The sequence below is a fragment of the Panthera onca genome, chromosome B4, assembly GCF_046562875.1.
Source record: "Panthera onca isolate mPanOnc1 chromosome B4, mPanOnc1 haplotype 2, whole genome shotgun sequence".
NCBI lineage: Eukaryota > Metazoa > Chordata > Mammalia > Carnivora > Felidae > Panthera > Panthera onca.
The window spans coordinates 123,382,829-123,401,231 of record NC_138345.1 but is presented as its reverse complement, the minus strand read 5'-3'; the positions used below and the strand labels follow the sequence as shown (position 1 = coordinate 123,401,231).

The 18,403-nt window shown below is 47.6% G+C and overlaps 2 protein-coding genes across 3 annotated transcripts in view; one reads left to right on the top strand and one right to left on the bottom strand.

Moving 5' to 3' along the window:
• The window catches only part of NT5DC3 (5'-nucleotidase domain containing 3), a 94,443-nt gene that overhangs the window by 56,670 nt on the left and 19,370 nt on the right, over window positions 1-18,403 (top strand). Inside the window, exons 13-14 of one of the 2 annotated variants that reach the window (XM_078449540.2) lie at window positions 5,209-5,273; window positions 9,860-14,050. In XM_078449540.2, the coding sequence (XP_078305666.1) occupies window positions 5,209-5,273; window positions 9,860-10,112 (318 nt within the window). In that variant the 3' untranslated portion in view covers window positions 10,113-14,050. Of the gene's footprint in view, window positions 1-5,208; window positions 5,274-9,859; window positions 14,051-18,403 lie in introns of those variants that run through there. The other variant, XM_060656578.3, reaches the window with a different exon arrangement.
• The window catches only part of STAB2 (stabilin 2), a 164,291-nt gene continuing 162,090 nt past the window's right edge, over window positions 16,203-18,403 (bottom strand). Inside the window, exon 69 of the mRNA XM_060656580.3 lies at window positions 16,203-16,618. Within this exon, the coding sequence (XP_060512563.3) occupies window positions 16,568-16,618 (51 nt within the window). The 3' untranslated portion in view covers window positions 16,203-16,567. The remainder of the gene's footprint in view (window positions 16,619-18,403) is intronic.

The window sequence follows — 18,403 nt, the reverse complement described above, 5'->3', positions numbered from 1 at the left end:
TGCATCCCAAAGCAACAGAATATACTTTCTTCTCGAGTGCACATGGAACATTCTCCAAGATAGATCATATACTGGGTCACAAAACAGCCCTTCATAAGTTTACAAGAATTGAAATTATACCATGCATACTTTCAGACCACAATGCTATGAAGCTTGAAATCAACCACAGGAAAAAGTCTGGAAAACCTCCAAAAGCATGGAGGTTAAAGAACACCCTACTAACGAATGAGTGGGTCAACCAGGCAATTAGAGAAGAAATTAAAACATATATGGAAACAAACGAAAATGAAAATACAACAATCCAAACGCTCTGGGATGCAGCGAAGGCAGTCCTGAGAGGAAAATACATTGCAATCCAGGCCTATCTCAAGAAACAAGAAAAATCCCAAATACAAAATCTAACAGCACACCTAAAGGAAATAGAAGCAGAACAGCAAAGGCAGCCTAAACCCAGCAGAAGAAGAGAAATCATAAAGATCAGAGCAGAAATAAACAATATAGAATCTAAAAAAACTGTAGAGCAGATCAACGAAACCAAGAGTTGGTTTTTTGAAAAAATAAACAAAATTGACAAACCTCTAGCCAGGCTTCTCAAAAAGAAAAGGGAGATGACCCAAATAGATAAAATCATGAATGAAAATGGAATGATTACAACCAATCCCTCAGAGATACAAACAATTATCAGGGAATACTATGAAAAATTATATGCCAGCAAATTGGACAACCTGGAAGAAATGGACAAATTTCTAAACACCCACACTCTTCCAAAACTCAATCAGGAGGAAATAGAAAGCTTGAACAGACCCATAACCAGCGAAGAAATTGAATCGGTTATCAAAAATCTCCCAACAAATAAGAGTCCAGGACCAGATGGCTTCCCAGGGGAGTTCTACCAGACATTTAAAGCAGAGATAATACCTATCCTTCTCAAGCTATTCCAAGAAATAGAAAGGGAAGGAAAACTTCCAGACTCATTCTATGAAGCCAGTATTACTTTGATTCCTAAACCAGACAGAGACCCAGTAAAAAAAGAGAACTACAGGCCAATATCCCTGATGAATATGGATGCAAAAATTCTTAATAAGATACTAGCAAATCGAATTCAACAGCATATCAAAAGAATTATTCACCATGATCAAGTGGGATTCATTCCTGGGATGCAGGGCTGGTTCAACATTCGCAAATCGATCAACGTGATACATCACATTAACAAAAAAAAAGAGAAGAACCATATGATCCTGTCAATCGATGCAGAAAAGGCCTTTGACAAAATCCAGCACCCTTTCTTAATAAAAACCCTTGAGAAAGTCGGGATAGAAGGAACATACTTAAAGATCATAAAGGCCATTTATGAAAAGCCCACAGCTAACATCATCCTCAACGGGGAAAAACTGAGAGCTTTTTCCCTGAGATCAGGAACACGACAGGGATGCCCACTGTCACCGCTGCTGTTTAACATAGTGCTGGAAGTTCTAGCATCAGCAATCAGACAACAAAAGGAAATCAAAGGCATCAAAATTGGCAAAGATGAAGTCAAGCTTTCGCTTTTTGCAGATGACATGATATTATACATGGAAAATCCGATAGACTCCACCAAAAGTCTGCTAGAACTGATACATGAATTCAGCAAAGTTGCAGGATACAAAATCAATGTGCAGAAATCAGTTGCATTCTTATACACTAACAATGAAGCAACAGAAAGACAAATGAAGAAACTGATCCCATTCACAATTGCACCAAGAAGCATAAAATACCTAGGAATAAATCTAACCAAAGATGTAAAAGATCTGTATGCTGAAAACTATAGAAAGCTTATGCAGGTAATTGAAGAAGATATAAAGAAATGGAAAGACATTCCCTGCTCATGGATTGGAAGAATAAATATTGTCAAAATGTCAATACTACCCAAAGCTATCTACACATTCAATGCAATCCCAATCAAAATTGCACCAGCATTCTTCTCGAAACTAGAACAAGCAATCCTAAAATTCATATGGAACCACAAAAGGCCCCGAATAGCCAAAGTAATTTTGAAGAAGAAGACCAAAGCAGGAGGCATCACAATCCCAGACTTTAGCCTCTACTACAAAGCTGTCATCATCAAGACAGCATGGTATTGGCATAAAAACAGACACATAGACCAATGGAATAGAATAGAAACCCCAGAACTAGACCCACAAACGTATGGCCAACTCATCTTTGACAAAGCAGGAAAGAACATCCAATGGAAAAAAGACAGTCTCTTTAACAAATGGTGCTGGGAGAACTGGACAGCAACATGCAGAAGGTTGAAACTAGACCACTTTCTCACACCATTCACAAAAATAAACTCAAAATGGATAAAGGACCTGAATGTGAGACAGGAAACCATCAAAACCTTAGAGGAGAAAGCAGGAAAAGACCTCTCTGACCTCAGCCGTAGCAATCTCTTACTCGGCACATCCCCAAAGGCAAGGGAATTAAAAGCAAAAGTGAATTACTGGGACCTTATGAAGATAAAAAGCTTCTGCACAGCAAAGGAAACAACCAACAAAACTAAAAGGCAACCAACGGAATGGGAAAAGATATTTGCAAATGACACATCGGACAAAGGGCTAGTATCCAAAATCTATAAAGAGCTCATCAAACTCCACACCCGAAAAACAAATAACCCAGTGAAGAAATGGGCAGAAAACATGAATAGACACTTCTCTAAAGAAGACATCCGGATGGCCAACAGGCACATGAAAAGATGTTCAACGTCGCTCCTTATCAGGGAAATACAAATCAAAACCACACTCAGATACCACCTCACGCCAGTCAGAGTGGCCAAAATGAAGAAATCAGGAGACTATAGATGCTGGAGAGGATGTGGAGAAACGGGAACCCTCTTGCACTGTTGGTGGGAATGCAAATTGGTGCAGCCGCTCTGGAAAGCAGTGTGGAGGTTCCTCAGAAAATTAAAAATAGACCTACCCTATGACCCAGCAATAGCACTGCTAGGAATTTATCCAAGGGATACAGGAGTACTGATGCATAGGGGCACCTGTACCCCAATGTTTATAGCGGCACTCTCAACAATAGCCAAATTATGGAAAGAGCCTAAATGTCCATCAACTGATGAATGGATAAAGAAATTGTGGTTTATATACACAATGGAATACTACGTGGCAATGAGAAAAAATGAAATATGGCCTTTTGTAGCAACATGGATGGAACTGGAGAGTGTGATGCTAAGTGAAATAAGCCATACAGAGAAAGACAGATACCATATGGTTTCACTCTTATGTGGATCCTGAGAAACATAACAGAAACCCATGGGGGAGGGGAAGGAAAAAAAAAAAAAAAAAAAAAAAAAAGGTTAGAGTGGGAGAGAGCCAAAGCATTAGAGACTGTTAAAAACTGAGAACAAACTGAGGGTTGATGGGGGGTGGGAGGGAGGGCAGGGTGGGTGATGGGTATGGAGGAGGGCACCTTTTGGGATGAGCACTGGGTGTTGTATGGAAACCAATTTGACAGTAAATTTCATATATTAAAAAATAAAAAAATAAAAAAAAAAAAAAAAAAAGAAAAAAGAAAAAATTTCTTTTCACGTTTATGTATTTATTTTGAGAGAGAGAGAGAGAGCGCGAGCAGGGGAGGGGCAGACAGAGAGGGAGAGAGAGAATCCCAAGCAGGCTCTGTGCGGTTAGTACAGAGCCCGACATGGGTCTCTAACCCATGAACTGTGAGATCGTGACCTGAGCCAAAACCAAGAGACGCTTAACTGACTGAGCCACCCAGTTGCCCCTATAGTGAGTAATTTCTTGATTAAAATGTGAAAACTATGTTCACAGGACCCGTATCACCACCCCCAGAAGCGCTGGACGCGTCTCCCGGTGCCCCAGTAACGCACAGCCGGCCAGTGACCATCCAGTGGTAGCTGCTTCCTGGTGGTATAGGCAGTGGTGTTGGGGAAAATATCCACATTACAGGCTCAGTGAACATGGGTTTTGTGTGAATGGCGGAGTCGCCTTAGCCAGTGACTGTTAGGCTGTTGAGCTGGGCAGATGCGATCAACAGAGTCTTGGCTCCCTCGTGAGCAGCAGATGGTTTGCTTGTTTGGTATTTTCCTCCAGGTTCCAGGGCTGCCCCGTGACCATGGATCGCAGGGAGCCCCACCTGTCCCCTGCCATCACGCGCACTTCTGACCCCGGCACGCGTGTTTCTGTTTAGCCCCAAGAGCCTCGGAGAGAGACTTGTGAGATTCCGTTTGTGAGGTTGTGGGCAGTTGTCGCTTTTCTTTTTTTGCCTTTTGCTCACATTTCAGCCCAACCAGAAAATTCTGTGTTTTCCGTCTGGTTGAGGTACTCTACCTTCTTGTCTTTTACAAAACGAGTATTTATTTTCTCTTGAACCCTTTGTTTTTTTTAAGTTTATCTTTTTGTTTAGAGAGAGAGAATGAGTGAGAGTACTAGTGGAGGAGGGGCAGAGAGAGAGGGAGACGGAATCCCAAGCAGGCTCCGAACTGTCAGCACAGAGCCTGATGCAGGGCTTGAACTCAGGAATTTTGAGAACATGACCTGAGCTGAAATCAAGAGTCGGATGCTTAACCAACTGAGCCACCCAGGCATCCCTCTCTTGAACGCGTTAGAAGATCATAGAATATTCAGGAAAAACATTAAAACCATTTATAACCCTATTTTCCTTGCACAGATTAAAGAAAAACTTCCATGTTAGTTTCCAAATATATGCACATACTTTGACACGCTTGCAATTAGCGATGTGCCGTTAGACCTGCTGAAATGATTTCCACTTAACTGCCATTTATATGTTTATACCTACATGTAATATATGTAATAGGTGGTGTGTATTAAGTATGTTTATATATGTGATACATATGTGTAGCGGATACATGGCACACACATAACATGCACACATATTTTATGGCCTTCATAATACTTCAGTAGCTCCAGTTTAATAGGGGCCTTATTTAATAGGCTCATAATGTTCCATCTTGATTTGTCAAACCACGTTTCTAATGTTGCTTAGAAACTTTTGTTCTGGTGAAGAAGGCAGGACTGCAACTGCGAAGCTGAAAATGTGTTACTTCACGCAAGCGCCTGTGTGTTTGCCCTCAGGGAGTGAAATTCTTCCAAGGGAAGCTGCCCATTAAAAACCTCTCATAACCTACTGAGCTTCTTTGCAGCCACAGCATCCTCGGTAATTAGCTTGTGTCCCGTCCTGCAGGTTCACAGAGATGCTGAGTCACAGCTGGTTTTGCAGGAGTGGAAAAAGGAAAGAAAGGAGATGAGGTAAGAGGGGCCTGCTTCGAATGCGAGTCTGCCCCCCGCCTGCACCCTGCGCGGGCCACACACCTTTCCCAGGGCTGACCCGAGGCAGCCGTCCTTTCTTAGCTGCCGGGTAGGAATGTGCCCCCTTCGTCCTGGAACTAACGGTGTCCACCCTTCGTGAGGGACATGTGACATTTGCTTGAGGCAGCAGCGACCTTCCTCCCACCTCCTGCCCTTGTCTCCGGAGGCCGGGCTTGAAGGAGCTCTTCCTTCCCATCCCTCTTCCCGGCCGGCTTGACTCGTCCATTTGGGCAGCTGGTGGCCCCGCGGTCGGTCACGCCGGCAGCACGGCGTGGCTCCTGGGACAGCATAGAGGCCGGGCTCTGAACCACGGCGAGGGCTCCTACAGCCCGGCGCTCACTTGTAACCGGGAATGTGCCAGTACTCAGTGTCAGAATGTTTATTGGTGAGGCGGGCCCGCCTGCCGCCTGCGAAGTTTGGCAGGTGGGCATCTCCGGGAACAGTTGTCAGACAGAGACCCGTGGATGGTCGTGCCTACCTTAGAAGGATGCCGTGTGTGCGGACACTGTTTACTGGGAGGAACGGTCACTGCCTGGGCTCTGGCCTCTGAGCAAGGGCCAGCCTGATTGGGGGGGCAGCGTGCAGAGGGGACAGGATCCTCCCTTGGGGCTGCAGAGGCCACAGCCATATTGAATTCAGTCCTTCCTCCGCCCTCTTGGCGGAGGTGTTGGCTGCCCGGGGCTCATTCTGCCTTGATTCTTTATCTGATGTTGGTCTAAAAGTGCTGCCTGAGAGGGTGAGGGGAGGCGGGGAGGCCTGTCCTGTGATTGAACCTCGGGCCCCACGACCCAAAGGCCAGACCAGGACTCTCAGGTTGTCAGATGAAGGAGCTGCTTCCCCATCACATTCGGGTTTGGATTTAAGTCTCCAGCAACCTCACACCTTAATGAGATGTTTTCACCAAAAGTGTAAAAACCATTTATGTTGTTCTGTTTGCAGACCTAAAGGAGTTTGTGAAATTTTCTACTCTGGTTGTCACAGCATCTGCTGTGATACAGTACAGTATCACCATGTACTGTACAGGTGGCTGCTACCAGCTAGTGGCTTTTGTCACACAGCGTGTACACAGTTATGTCTTCTGCTGTGTTTGTAACTGATCTATTAACAGTCAAGTGGTATTTATCTACTTTGGGGGACTGTTCTGTGTGTAGGGGTCCCAGCCAGCAGACGGTGCGTGCGCCTATCCCGTGTGTGTGTGTGTGTGTGTGTGTGTGTGTACGTGCACGTGTGTGCACGTGTGCGATGGGGTGTTGATTTCCACACAGATGCATGGCTGCAGGGCCTTAGAGACTGGGGCGGGTGAGCGGCCTTGCAAAATGCTGTCACCTGGGCTGTAAGGAAGCGGTGAGGCCCTTGGAGCGGTGTAACGGATGATGGAGATTTATTTACGTCACTACAACATAAGCCTTAACTTCTCAGACATCGAAGTACTTTGGAGTTTCTCGTCTGGCTTTAGTTGTCTTACCTTACTCAGTTCTCACTGTAACCGTATAGAAAGGGGGTCTGGATCCCATTCCATAGAGGAGGGAAGTTTGGACATGAGAACATTCTGCATCTGCCTGCATGCCCCTCTCCTCCTCCTCTGTTTTGGTTTGGAAAACATAATGGGTATGTTTAGAGGGTCATCCACATGTTATCTGGCTGGCCTGACTGGGAAATGTGATCACAGTCATTTTGATGAGTGGATGGACACAGTTTTCCTGATGAGGGGCGGGGGCTGCCCTAGGCCGGTTTTCCCCTCAACTGAGTCCTATGAAAATAAAAGGGGGATTTTTGGTTTTTTTGTGTTTTTTTTTGTTTTTCAGTATATGAAATTTATTGTCAAATTGGTTTCCATACAACACCCAGTCCTCATCCCAAAAGGTGCCCTCCTCAATACCCATTCCCCACCCTCCCCTCCCTCCCACCCCCCATCAACCCTCAGTTCTGTTTTTAAGAGTCTCTTATGCTTTGGCTCTCTCTCCCACTCTAACCTTTTTTTTTTTCCTTCCCCTCCCCCATGGGTTTCTGTTAAGTTTCTCAGGATCCACATAAGAGTGAAAACATATGGTATCTGTCTTTCTCTGTATGGCTTATTTCATTTAGCATCACACTCTCCAGTTCCATCCACATTGCTACAAAGGGCCATATTTCATTCTTTCTCATTGCCACGTAGGACTCCATTGTGTATATAAACCACAATTTCTTTATCCATTCATCAGTTGATGGACATTTAGGCTCTTTCCATAATTTGGCTATTGTTGAGAGTGCTGCTATAAACACTGGGGTACAAGTGCCCCTGTGCCTCAGCACTCCTGTATCCCTTGGGTAAATTCCTAGCAGTGCTATTGCTGGGTCATAGGGTAGGTCTATTTTTAATTTTTTGAGGAACCTCCACACTGTTTTCCAGAGTGGCTGCACCAATTTGCATTCCCACCAACAGTGCAAGAGGGTTCCCGTTTCTCCACATCCTCTCCAGCATCTATAGTCTCCTGATTTGTTCATTTTGGCCACTCTGACTGGCGTGAGGTGATATCTGAGTGTGGTTTTGATTCGTATTTCCCTGATGAGGAGCGACGTTGAGCATCTTTTCATGTGCCTGTTGGCCATCCGGATGTCTTCTTTAGAGAAGTGTCTATTCATGTTTTCTGCCCATTTCTTCACTGGGTTATTTGTTTTTCGGGTGTGGAGTTTGGTGAGCTCTTTCTTTATAGATTTTGGATACTAGCCCTTTGTCCGATATGTCATTTGCAAATATCTTTTCCCATTCCGTTGGTTGCCTTTTAGTTTTGTTGGTTGTTTCCTTTGCTGTGCAGAAGCTTTTTATCTTCATAAGGTCCCAGTAATTCATTTTTGCTTTTAATTCCCTTGCCTTTGGGGATGTGTCGAGTAAGAGATTGCTACGGCTGAGGTCAGAGAGGTCTTCTCCTGCTTTCTCCTCTAGGGTTTTGATGGTTTCCTGTCTCACATTCAGGTCCTTTATCCATTTTGAGTTTATTTTTGTGAATGGTGTGAGAAAGTGGTCTAGTTTCAACCTTCTGCATGTTGCTGTCCAGTTCTGCCAGCACCATTTGTTAAAGAGACTGTCTTTTTTCCATTGGATGTTCTTTCCTGCTTTGTCAAAGATGAGTTGGCCATACGTTTGTGGGTCTAGTTCTGGGGTTTCTATTCTATTCCATTCGTTCTATTCTATTCTATTCGTTTGTGGGTCTATGTGTCTGTTTTTGTGCTAATACCATGCTTTCTTGATGATTACAGCTTTGTAGTAGAGGCTAAAGTCTGGGATTGTGATGCCTCCTGCTTTGGTCTTCTTCAAAATTACTTTGGCTATTCGGGGCCTTTTGTGGTTCCATATGAATTTTAGGATTGTTTGTTAGATCTAGTTTTGAGAAGAATGCTGGTGCAATTTTGATTGGGATTGCATTGAGTGTGTAGCTAGCTTTGGGTAGTATTGACATTTTGACAATATTTATTCTTCTAATCCATGAGCACGAAATGTTTTTTCATTTCTTTATATTGTCTTCAATTTCCTTCATAAGCTTTCTATAATTTTCAGCATACAGATCTTGTACATCTTTGGTTAGATTTATCCCTAGGTATTTTATGCTTCTTGGTGCAGTTGTGAATGGGATCAGTTTATTTGTCTTTCTGTTGCTTCATTATTAGTGTATAAGAAAGCAACTGATTTCTGGACATTGATTTTGTATCCTGCAACTTTGCTAAATTCATGTATCAGTTCTAGCAGACTTTTGGTGGAGTCTATTGGATTTTCCATGTATAATATCATGTCATCTGCAAAAAGTGAAAGCTTGACTTCATCTTTGCCAATTTTGATGCCTTTGATTTCCTTTTGTTGTCTGATTGCTGATGCTAGAACTTCCAACACTATGTTAAACAACAGCGGTGAGAGTGGACATCCCTGTCGTGTTCCTGATCTCAGGGAGAAAGCTCTCAGTTTTTCCCCATTGAGGATGATGTTAGCTGTGGGCTTTTCATAAATGGCTTTTATGATCTTTAAGTATGTTCCTTCTATTCCGAGTTTCTTGAGGGTTTTTATTAAGAACGGTTGCTGAATTTTGTCAAAGGCCTTTTCTGCATCGATTGACAGGATCATATGGTTCTTATCTCTTCTTTTATTAATGTGATGTATCACGTTGATTGATTTGTGAATGTTGAACCAGCCCTGCATCCCAGGAATGAATCCCACTTGATCATGGTGAATAATTCTTTTTATATGCTGTTGCATTCGATTTGCTAGTATCTTGTTGAGAATATTTGCATCCATATTCATCAAGGATATTGACCTATAGTTCTGTTTTTTTGTTGGGTCTCTGTCTGGTTTGGGAATCAAAGTAATGCTGGCTTCATAGAATGAGTCTGGAAGTTTTCCTTCCCTTTCTATTTTTTAGAATAGCTTGAGAAGGATAGGTATTATCTCTGCTTGAAATGTCTGGTAGAACTCGAAAGGGGGATTTTGATTTCAGTAACTTAAAAAGAGACTCTTCTGAATTGTTCTGTCTGGCTTTGCTCTTTTCTTGCTTCTTCAGAGAAATGACCAAAAATTTCTTCAACACCCAGTTCGGAAGCTTGTTCCGCACAGACCAGAATCCCACCTACTTCCTGAGGCGCCTGTCCCGCTTTGCTGACATCTACATGGCGTCTCTGAGCTGCCTCCTGAACTACGACGTCAGCCACACGTTCTACCCCCGGCGGACTCCGCTGCAGCACGAGCTGCCCGCCTGGTCGGACCGGGCCCCGGCCCTCAGACCCCCGCTCCTGCAGGAGGCCCAGGCCGAGTAAGCGGGCCCGCCCGCGGAAGAGGCCGGAAGCCGACCCCCGGCCGGCTGGACGTGTGCGGTCGACTCGTGTGCAAATGAGTGTCGCTTTCGGCCAAGACACAGATACACCTTTTGATATTTATTTGGTACCTTTGGGAGACCCCTCCCCGAGTTGTCGGGACAGACGCCGGCAGCCCGGCCTCTGCGTTTCCCGTACCGGTTGGGCTTCAGGGCAGGCCAGGTGTTGAAACTGTGATTGGCCGTCGTGTTTACGAAGGTCCCAGCCCGGGCGTCCTTTTTCCGGGCCGGGTGAGACCTCTCGATGCCGGTCTCCGTTCCAGCGGCGGAAGTGCCGAAACCCTTCTTGCCTCTTCGTGGGTAAGGGGCCGAACGTTCACAGGCAGCGCTCCGGGAGCCGCAGGGGACCGCAAGCCGCTCACCGCAGGCTCCACAGTAGCCTCGCACGGCGGCACGGGGCGTAGACGGTCCCCAAGCCGCGGCCGACTCCCCGGGCCCGCGGCGCTGGGGCTTCGGCCTCCTGGCGCCTCGCTCGAAAGGAGACTCGGCCTCCCTGGGCCGTCTTCTGTGAAAGAACAGGAGGAGGCGCGGGTCCCCCGACCCTCCCTCGCTTGGCCTCCGTGTCCGCTCGCTGTGCCCGCCCCCTGCCGGGGAAGCCCCGCGGTGCCACGTGTCGTGGGCGGTTCACTGCTTCCCCAGGGCAGGGGAAGAGGGGGAGCGGAGCTTCGGGTTTACTCCCCGGCCTGCAGAACAGACGGCGTGCGTCCGGCCGCCAGCGCCCCCGGGATTTGTGATGGGCCTCGCGGGAGTTCGTCGCCCCTGAAAACGCCACCCCAGCGTTGGTTTGCTGCGCCCGTCGGCGGGCAGAAAGTGACACAGGCGAAGAAATGTCCTTGTGATGAAATGCCCCGCCGGGACCCCTGCTGGGTTGTGAGAATCTTGTCAAAACACACGCGTTAACCAGCAGTTGGGGAGGAGGCGGCCGTGTCACCGCGTAGCCCTCGCGGTTCCTCCCTGCCGTGTTTGTGTGGCTATTTTGGGAGCGTGGGTGGCTTTCTTTAGGCGGTTGTGCTGAGGGTGGGAGAGGGTAAGGGCCTGGCAGCCCGGAGGCGGCTGAGGCGCAGCCCGGCTGGCCGAGTGCCCAACGCGCGCGACTCTCGTGCTTTACCCTGCAGCATGGCAGGTCCACGGAAGGGGGGCTTGCGGAGAGCGCTCGCTGTGTCCGCGGTTTCAGTGTGGCAAATGTATCAGAACCAGGGGTTGATGAAATGCTAGCTTCATCAGAAATTAAATGAGTTCCCTGACATACTTTGCGATTTCCTTTGCAATGCCCTTTAGACCCAGTCGACCCGATTTGGCCCCCTTGTTGTAAATTTTTGTTATAAACACAGTATTCCATTCTTTTGTTGGGAATGGGATAGGCATTTTGTCTGCTGTGTGTTAGCTCCTATGTGTTTTGAGCATCAGAGGGTATTGGAGACGGGCATTTAATGGGCACAGGTGGATGCCCAGAACTGCTTGGTGTTAAGGTCTTCAGTGGACGAGCTGGTGCTGTTGGCCTTAGAGTTTCTGCTTGGAGAAGCTGAGTGAGGAAGCAAAAAAAGTCTTTTCTTAGTTTTGATCTAATCAGGTAGTTAGGGGATGTTAGGTGCCCATTGCATTGTGTTTGTTTCCTCGAGAATGAAGTAGAGATATTTTTAAAACTGTCTTTTACGGATAGCTAGGTTAGGTGACGCACGCCTTAGGGGAGAACATTTTCTCGGGGTGAATAGTGAATTTTACAATATATTACCAATTAAGATTTCAGTCTCTGGGCCATCGGACATGGCGGGATTGAGATCTGGCGTGTGTAGCAGAAGCCTGGCGTCTGTCTCAGCAGGTCCCATGGAGCACACACTTGGTGGACGGCGCCCACGCCAGGGCCAGCAGCCTGGGTCAGGACAGCCGTTTCCACGGCAAGGACAGACACGGGCATTCTCGCGTGTGCTCAGTCAGGGTGGATCGTAACCTGTCCCTCTCGGGACTCTGCTGGGACTTGGCCCGCTGCGCTGGGCGTCACGTTCTCCCCAGTTCTCTGTTGTGCACACTGATGAAAGCATATCAGTACAAGCGAAGCGAGTCTCCTTTCTACCATTAAAAAAAAAAATCAGTTTGGAAAGTGAACACAATTAAATTGGTCTGCACATTGAAAAATAGCTTTGGTTAGGCTGGTGGTTCGGGGGCGGCGCGTGCCTGCTGCAGAGCCCGGGTCGGCTCGTGGTACCCACAGCAGACCGCCCTGGCGGGGGCCTGCACGACTGGCATTGCAGCTGTTTATGGATGAAACTCGGCTTTTCAGGTATCTTAGGAGTTTGGCGCAGGGCTCCCCCTTTCCTCTTCATATAGCCTCTTTTGTCTTCTTTCTCTTTTCAGCTCCACTTCCTGCCATCACCATTAAGGCGATGTAACATAAACCACCTGTTACTGATTCAGACCCATCTTAGACCAAATTACTAGTTGTGTGAATGTATTGCCCCTCTTAATTATCGCAGAAGAGAAATGAGAAGTAATCTTCCCTCCTAGCTAATTGAGCTTTGGGTGAACTAAACGGCTTTTCCTCTCTCTTCCTCCCAAAGGCCTTTTAAGCAGTAGAGTGTGCTAAATATTGGACTTGATTCCCTCTGCTGAAGGCTCATTTGCTGCCAACGACCCACTCGCGGGCTCTTTTCCAGAATGCTCTAAGACTAAACTTGGCCGGAGGCAGGGTTCCTTGATTGCTCTATTCAACTACTGGGGAGCCTGTGTTTTGCCCTGTTAATACTAATTTCCTTTCGTACCAATTTTTTTTTCTCTTTCTGTCTCTTTTTTTCCTTTTTTTTTTTTTTTTGCATTAGCATTTGGGAGCCTGGCTCCAAGTTTAGCTAACCTTTAACACCCTGGCGGATTAAAGAAAGGGAGTGAAGTTTCTCTGATGCAGCATTCAGCGAGCCTTGCCCGTAAAGAGCCAGATAGGAAGCACTGGCGGCTTTGCCGGCGATTTTCTGTGGCCACTGCTCTAGGGACGGGCACGCCGTGTGCCATCACCACCTGATGTACAAAAACTGCTGCAGGCTAGACTTGGCTCCCCAGCCGGAGTTTGCACGCCCTTCCCCCCCCCTCCCCGCGCGAGTGGCGTGTGGCGGTGGCTCCGGCAAGCTCACCTCGCTAAGAGCACGCAGGGGAACGAGGTCAGAGCTGCGTGCGGCCGCTGGAGAGACGCTCTGGAGGCGAGCGCGCCGTGGTCCCCTAAGCGGCTCCCCGGGCACGTGCACGCCCGTGGCCGGCGTTTGCGGCACGCAGCGTGACCGTTGCGGGGTGGAACTGGACGGGCCCGGCGCTCGCCGACTGTCCTTCGTTGCGCTGACCTGTGGTGGTGCTCGCGGACCCGATGGGCGTGGGTGCCCAGAACACCCTTCCCAACCGCAGGACTCCCCCCTCCGGCCGCCGGGTGAGCCGCTTACCATCCTCAGCTGGTGGCCCACGTCGAGAGCTGCCCTCCAGAAAAAGCCCTGCCTCGGACCAAGTCCTGCCCCCTTCCTGGAGCAGCCGGCTCCTGCCCTGCCAGCTCCAATTCCTTCCCTTCTCGTTCCTTCTCCTCCGTTTCCGGGTGTCGATCCCAAGAACACTCCCCCCACACTCTTCCTGCACGTGAACTCCATCTGGGCGTCTGCTTCCCCGGGGACCCACCCCGCTACAACACTTCTGTACGTTGTACTGCACGCTTGGACCCGGGCTGGGGAAACCGTGTTCTAGGTATTTAGCAGAATGGCAGGTTGTGCCTGTAGGGTATCGGGCACGACAGATGCGAGCTAGGTAGACTTACTATTTATTCTGAATGTGAATTTGCTATTTATTCTAAATGTTGATTTTCTGTTACAGGATATTGAACTTAGTGCCAAATAAAAATTTGAATTATGTCGTCCAGTTCACTGAGTCGTATGTTTTTGTGTGCTTTAGTGGCAAAGCCGTATCAAATTTAACGTGCCCTAAAAAGAACACCCTGTTGAGGAGAGGAAGACGTGTGGGTCATTTCTCGTTCCTTTTGTCCCAGCACCCCAGCAAAGCACACTCGCTCGTTTTCAGAGCTTGAAGAATGCAGTTAAGGCACAGACAGAAAATTGGCATGAGCTTCAGACTTAGGCAGGCAGCAGAGAACCCCCCCGGAGTCTCTGTTCCCTCTTGAGAGCAAGGAGAAGACAGTCATCCACGTGGTTGTCTGCAAATTACCAGGAAGGCTCAAACTTGGAAGCAATGTTTTGCGGACAGAAATTACCGAATAATACAAAATTAGGAGTGACTGCTATGAAGTCACATCGCTACTGGGTTTTGGATAAATTTATAAATATTTTGAAGAGCTTATTTTTAAAAATTGTTTCTCTGTGTGTGTGTCCATGTGCGCACATATTTAACCACCTTATTTTCCTTGACCTCTAGATGTGCCGGGAACTGCGCCTCAGTCACTCCTCCCGTGGGTAGCCTGCCGGTCTTCCTTTTTTAAAAAAAATTATTTTAATGTTTATTTTTGAGATACAGAGTGGGAGTCGGGGAGGGGCAGAGAGAGAGAGAGAGGGAGGCACAGAATCCAAAGCAGGCTCCAGGCTCCGAGCTGTCAGCACAGAGCCCGACGCAGGGCTCGAACTCACGGACCATGAGATCATGACCTGAGCCAAAGTCGACTGCTTAATCGACTGAGCCACACAGGTGCCTGTGCTGGTTTTCCTTTTAATCGCTTGCCTTTTTGCACCTGTGATAGTGGTACTGGCGGACTCACCGGACAATCTGTGCTTCATTCGTTTTGGGGAGCGATCTAGAAACGTGGCATTGCTTTCATCATGGCGTGTTGTCCTAGAAGAGACGGTGAGCTGCGCCTTTCCTGGAGTTGTGAAAAAATTTAAGACACGGGGCCAGCAGAATTTCTCACCTAACTCTGCAACACCTCTGATGACGCGGAAGTTATTTGGGCCCCGAGGGCATCCGGAGAGCCTGAGGTCTGCTCAACCCAGGCTTTCACTTCTCTGTCCACAGCAGTGATTCCCAAACCTGGCCAGTCCTGCCCCCTAGCGAACATCTGGAAGTGTGTGGTGGGTTGTTTGGGGGGGGTGGGGTGCTTCCTTGTCACAGTGATGGGAGGGCCACTCTGGTCTTTAAGGGCAGGGACCTGGCGTAGCAGACATCCTGCATTGCTTGGGAGAGCTGTGCACGGTGAACAACCGTCCCAAATCTATGCATCACCACTGGGAAGTTCCAGAACATTTCCATCACCCCAAAACTACTAATCCCATTCCTTCCTTCCCCCTGTCCCTGGCAATCACTAATCTATGAGTTTGCTTATTCTGGAAATTTCATATAGTGGAATCATATGGTGTGTGGTCTTTTGTGTCTGCCTTCTTGGCATGGCATTTTCAGGTTTTATCCGTGGTTTCGCATGCATCGGCAGTACTAATTTTCCTTTTAGGGTGGAATGATACATCACTGGATATACCACTGGTTATCCATAAGATGATGGACGTTTGGGTTGTTTCTCCTTTTTGGCTATTATGAATAATGCTACTATGAACATGACTATATAAGTTATTATATGGATATATATATATATACACACACACACACTTGGGTATATACTTAGGAATTTCTGGGATTTCTGGATCACTATGTTTAAGTTTTTAAGGAGCTGCCAAACTTTTTCCAAGTGGCTCCGCCATTTTCCATCGCCACCAGCAACGTACGGACCTTCTGATTTCTCCGCGTCCGTGCCAACACTTGCTATTAGCTGTCTTTTTGATTATAGCCCTCCTGGTGGGTGTGAAGCGGTATCTCGTTGTGGTTATCACGTCTTCTTCAGCAAACAAGACAGAATTAAGAAAGAAGAACTTATAAGGCAGGTCTCGGCTAAATCGAAAGGCCCCGGTTAGGCCTAAAAGGTGGATTTTACCTTCAAAGTTTGACCCTTCCCGTGGCAAACTCTTTTTGTTTCCCAAAACACTGTTTTTGTTCCGTTGACTTCGTTTCTGTTCCATAAACATTTATTGAGCACATGGCATGTACCAGACACTGGGCTAGGTGCCGACAACAAAGATGGTAGAGGCGGGTCCCTGCCTTTGGGAGCTTACACTCTAACAGGGAAAGGAGGCAAAGGTCATAGTTAGTGTCGGGGAGGAGGCAGTGAAGTGCCATAGAGAGGTACAAAGGAAGGACAGAGGAGCGGCAAGTCCCCCGGGTTGGTGGGTGGACTTAACGTGGCCCCTCACCCACAGAAACAAAGCAATCCTTCAGATTAACAAAGAGATGAGGTATTGCTGGAGTGCTTCATACTTTAAAACGTCCAGGGACCTTCCTTTCCGAAAGGCGACGTCCTGAGGATTCGCAGCTGACAGCCTCGAGGCGGCTCTGGCTGACGGGCAGCTGGCCGCGGGGATGGCGGGCCGCTGCTGGTCTGGGCCCTCACAGCGCCCCCAGGGGGTCACTGCCGTCCGGCTGCTGGTCTTCAGCGTCCTGGAAAAGAGAGGGGCCTGAAACACGCCGGGCGCGGGACCTTCCGCTTGTCAAGTCTTTCCAGGTTGAGCCTTCCCTCCGGCCACCGGCCTGAAGCCTTGAAGGGGTTCAGGACATACTACCCCAAGATATGGCACCTTGGCATTTTTAATATCTTAAGCTGAAGGAATTTTTGAAAAAAACAGGAGCAGCAGGATGGTCACTCCGACCTTCCCCTCCTTGTCCCTCCCTCTTCCTCCTGTTCCAGGACAAAAGAAGACACTTATCACCAGAGACGAGGAATTTGGGGCCAGGAAATCTGCACAAACAACCTGGTTAAACTAACCCTTTATTTTCTAGTTTGCTTCACCATTTACTACCCCAAGCCCAAACCCCTGTCTCGTCCATTCTTGTTTCTTTGTGTAAAAGATAGAAAAGTTTCCTGCCCTCGGCTGTCCGGAAGGCCCCTGCGTACATGTGAACTTTCAATAAAGTGTATATACTTTTCTCCTGTGAATCTGTCCAGATTACTTTTCCCACCCAGCCAGGGACCCTAAGAGGTGGAGGAAAACTTCTGCCTTCCCTACAGCCTAAACAGTCCCTCTCCAAGTGCTCTGCCCACACGTCTGTGGTAGGAGGGTCTGTTCACGTGGCCGTCTGTCTTGTGTCGGGAGGCGGGATGGTTGTTCTGGGGGCAGTCGCTGCTGCTTGAAGCTTGTGTGCCCTAGACAGGCCATTTCAATTCTGCTGTTTCCCCCTCATCTGTAAAGGGCCATAATAATATTTACCTCACAGGGAGGTATGAAGATTAACTTAGGTACTACCTTAAGGAAGGTATCGGCACCCTACAAAAGGTGGCTATTAATAGGATTACAAAACACTGCTTTCAGGGGCGCCTGTGTGGCTCAGTTGGTTAAACGTCTGACTTCGGCTCAAGTTATGATCTCACAGTTCGTGACTTCAAGCCCTGCATTGGGCTCTGCGCTCATGGTGTGGAGTCTGCTTGGGATTCTCTCTCTCTCTCTCTCTCTCTCTCTCTCTCTCTCTCTCTCTGTCTCTGTCTGTCTCTGTCTCTGTCTCTCTCCAACTTGCACTTTCTCTTCTCTCAAAATAAAGAAACCTAAAAAAAAGTTAAAACCTTTCAGATGAAAAAATCTTGAGCATTTGATAGAGTCCACTCAGAAGCCCTATTCCAGAGGCAGCACCCAAGCCTTGTGCCGTCTGCGGCTCTGATTGGCACCGAAGTTTCGTTAATTAGCATGAGACGTGTTCCAGATGACTGGATTGGCTACAGATATTGTATAGGCACCCCACCTTCAATAGAAAAGGTAGGAGAGTGTAGAAGGTCACTTGTGGGAACGGCACCCTCAGCTTAGGACTTCTATTCCTGGAAGTTTTTTTTGCCACCCGGTCTGATGAGAAAGGTTCATCTGACTGCTGCATTTGGGATACCCTCTCTCCTGCCTCGGGAGAATCCTTCATGCCCGGAGCTGGCAGGACCCTCAGAAGGGGAGAAGCAGCTGAGAAGACCTGAAGAGCTTTGAATAAGATGGATAACATTCCCCCCACCTCCCCGGCAGCTGTTTCAATGAGGCCGATTTCCACATAACAACGCTTTTACAGAAATAAACTACTAGTTGAGATAGGCATAGCTGAACTTACCCTTTCAATTTGGATGGGGAAACTTTTACACGGGTTTGATTAGAAACACAAAATAGGATAAGATCTGGTTATTTTTCAATCTATCGCAATAAGAACACAAGATCTTTACGTTTGGTTCACTGCAGAAAAACAGAAACGTCGATT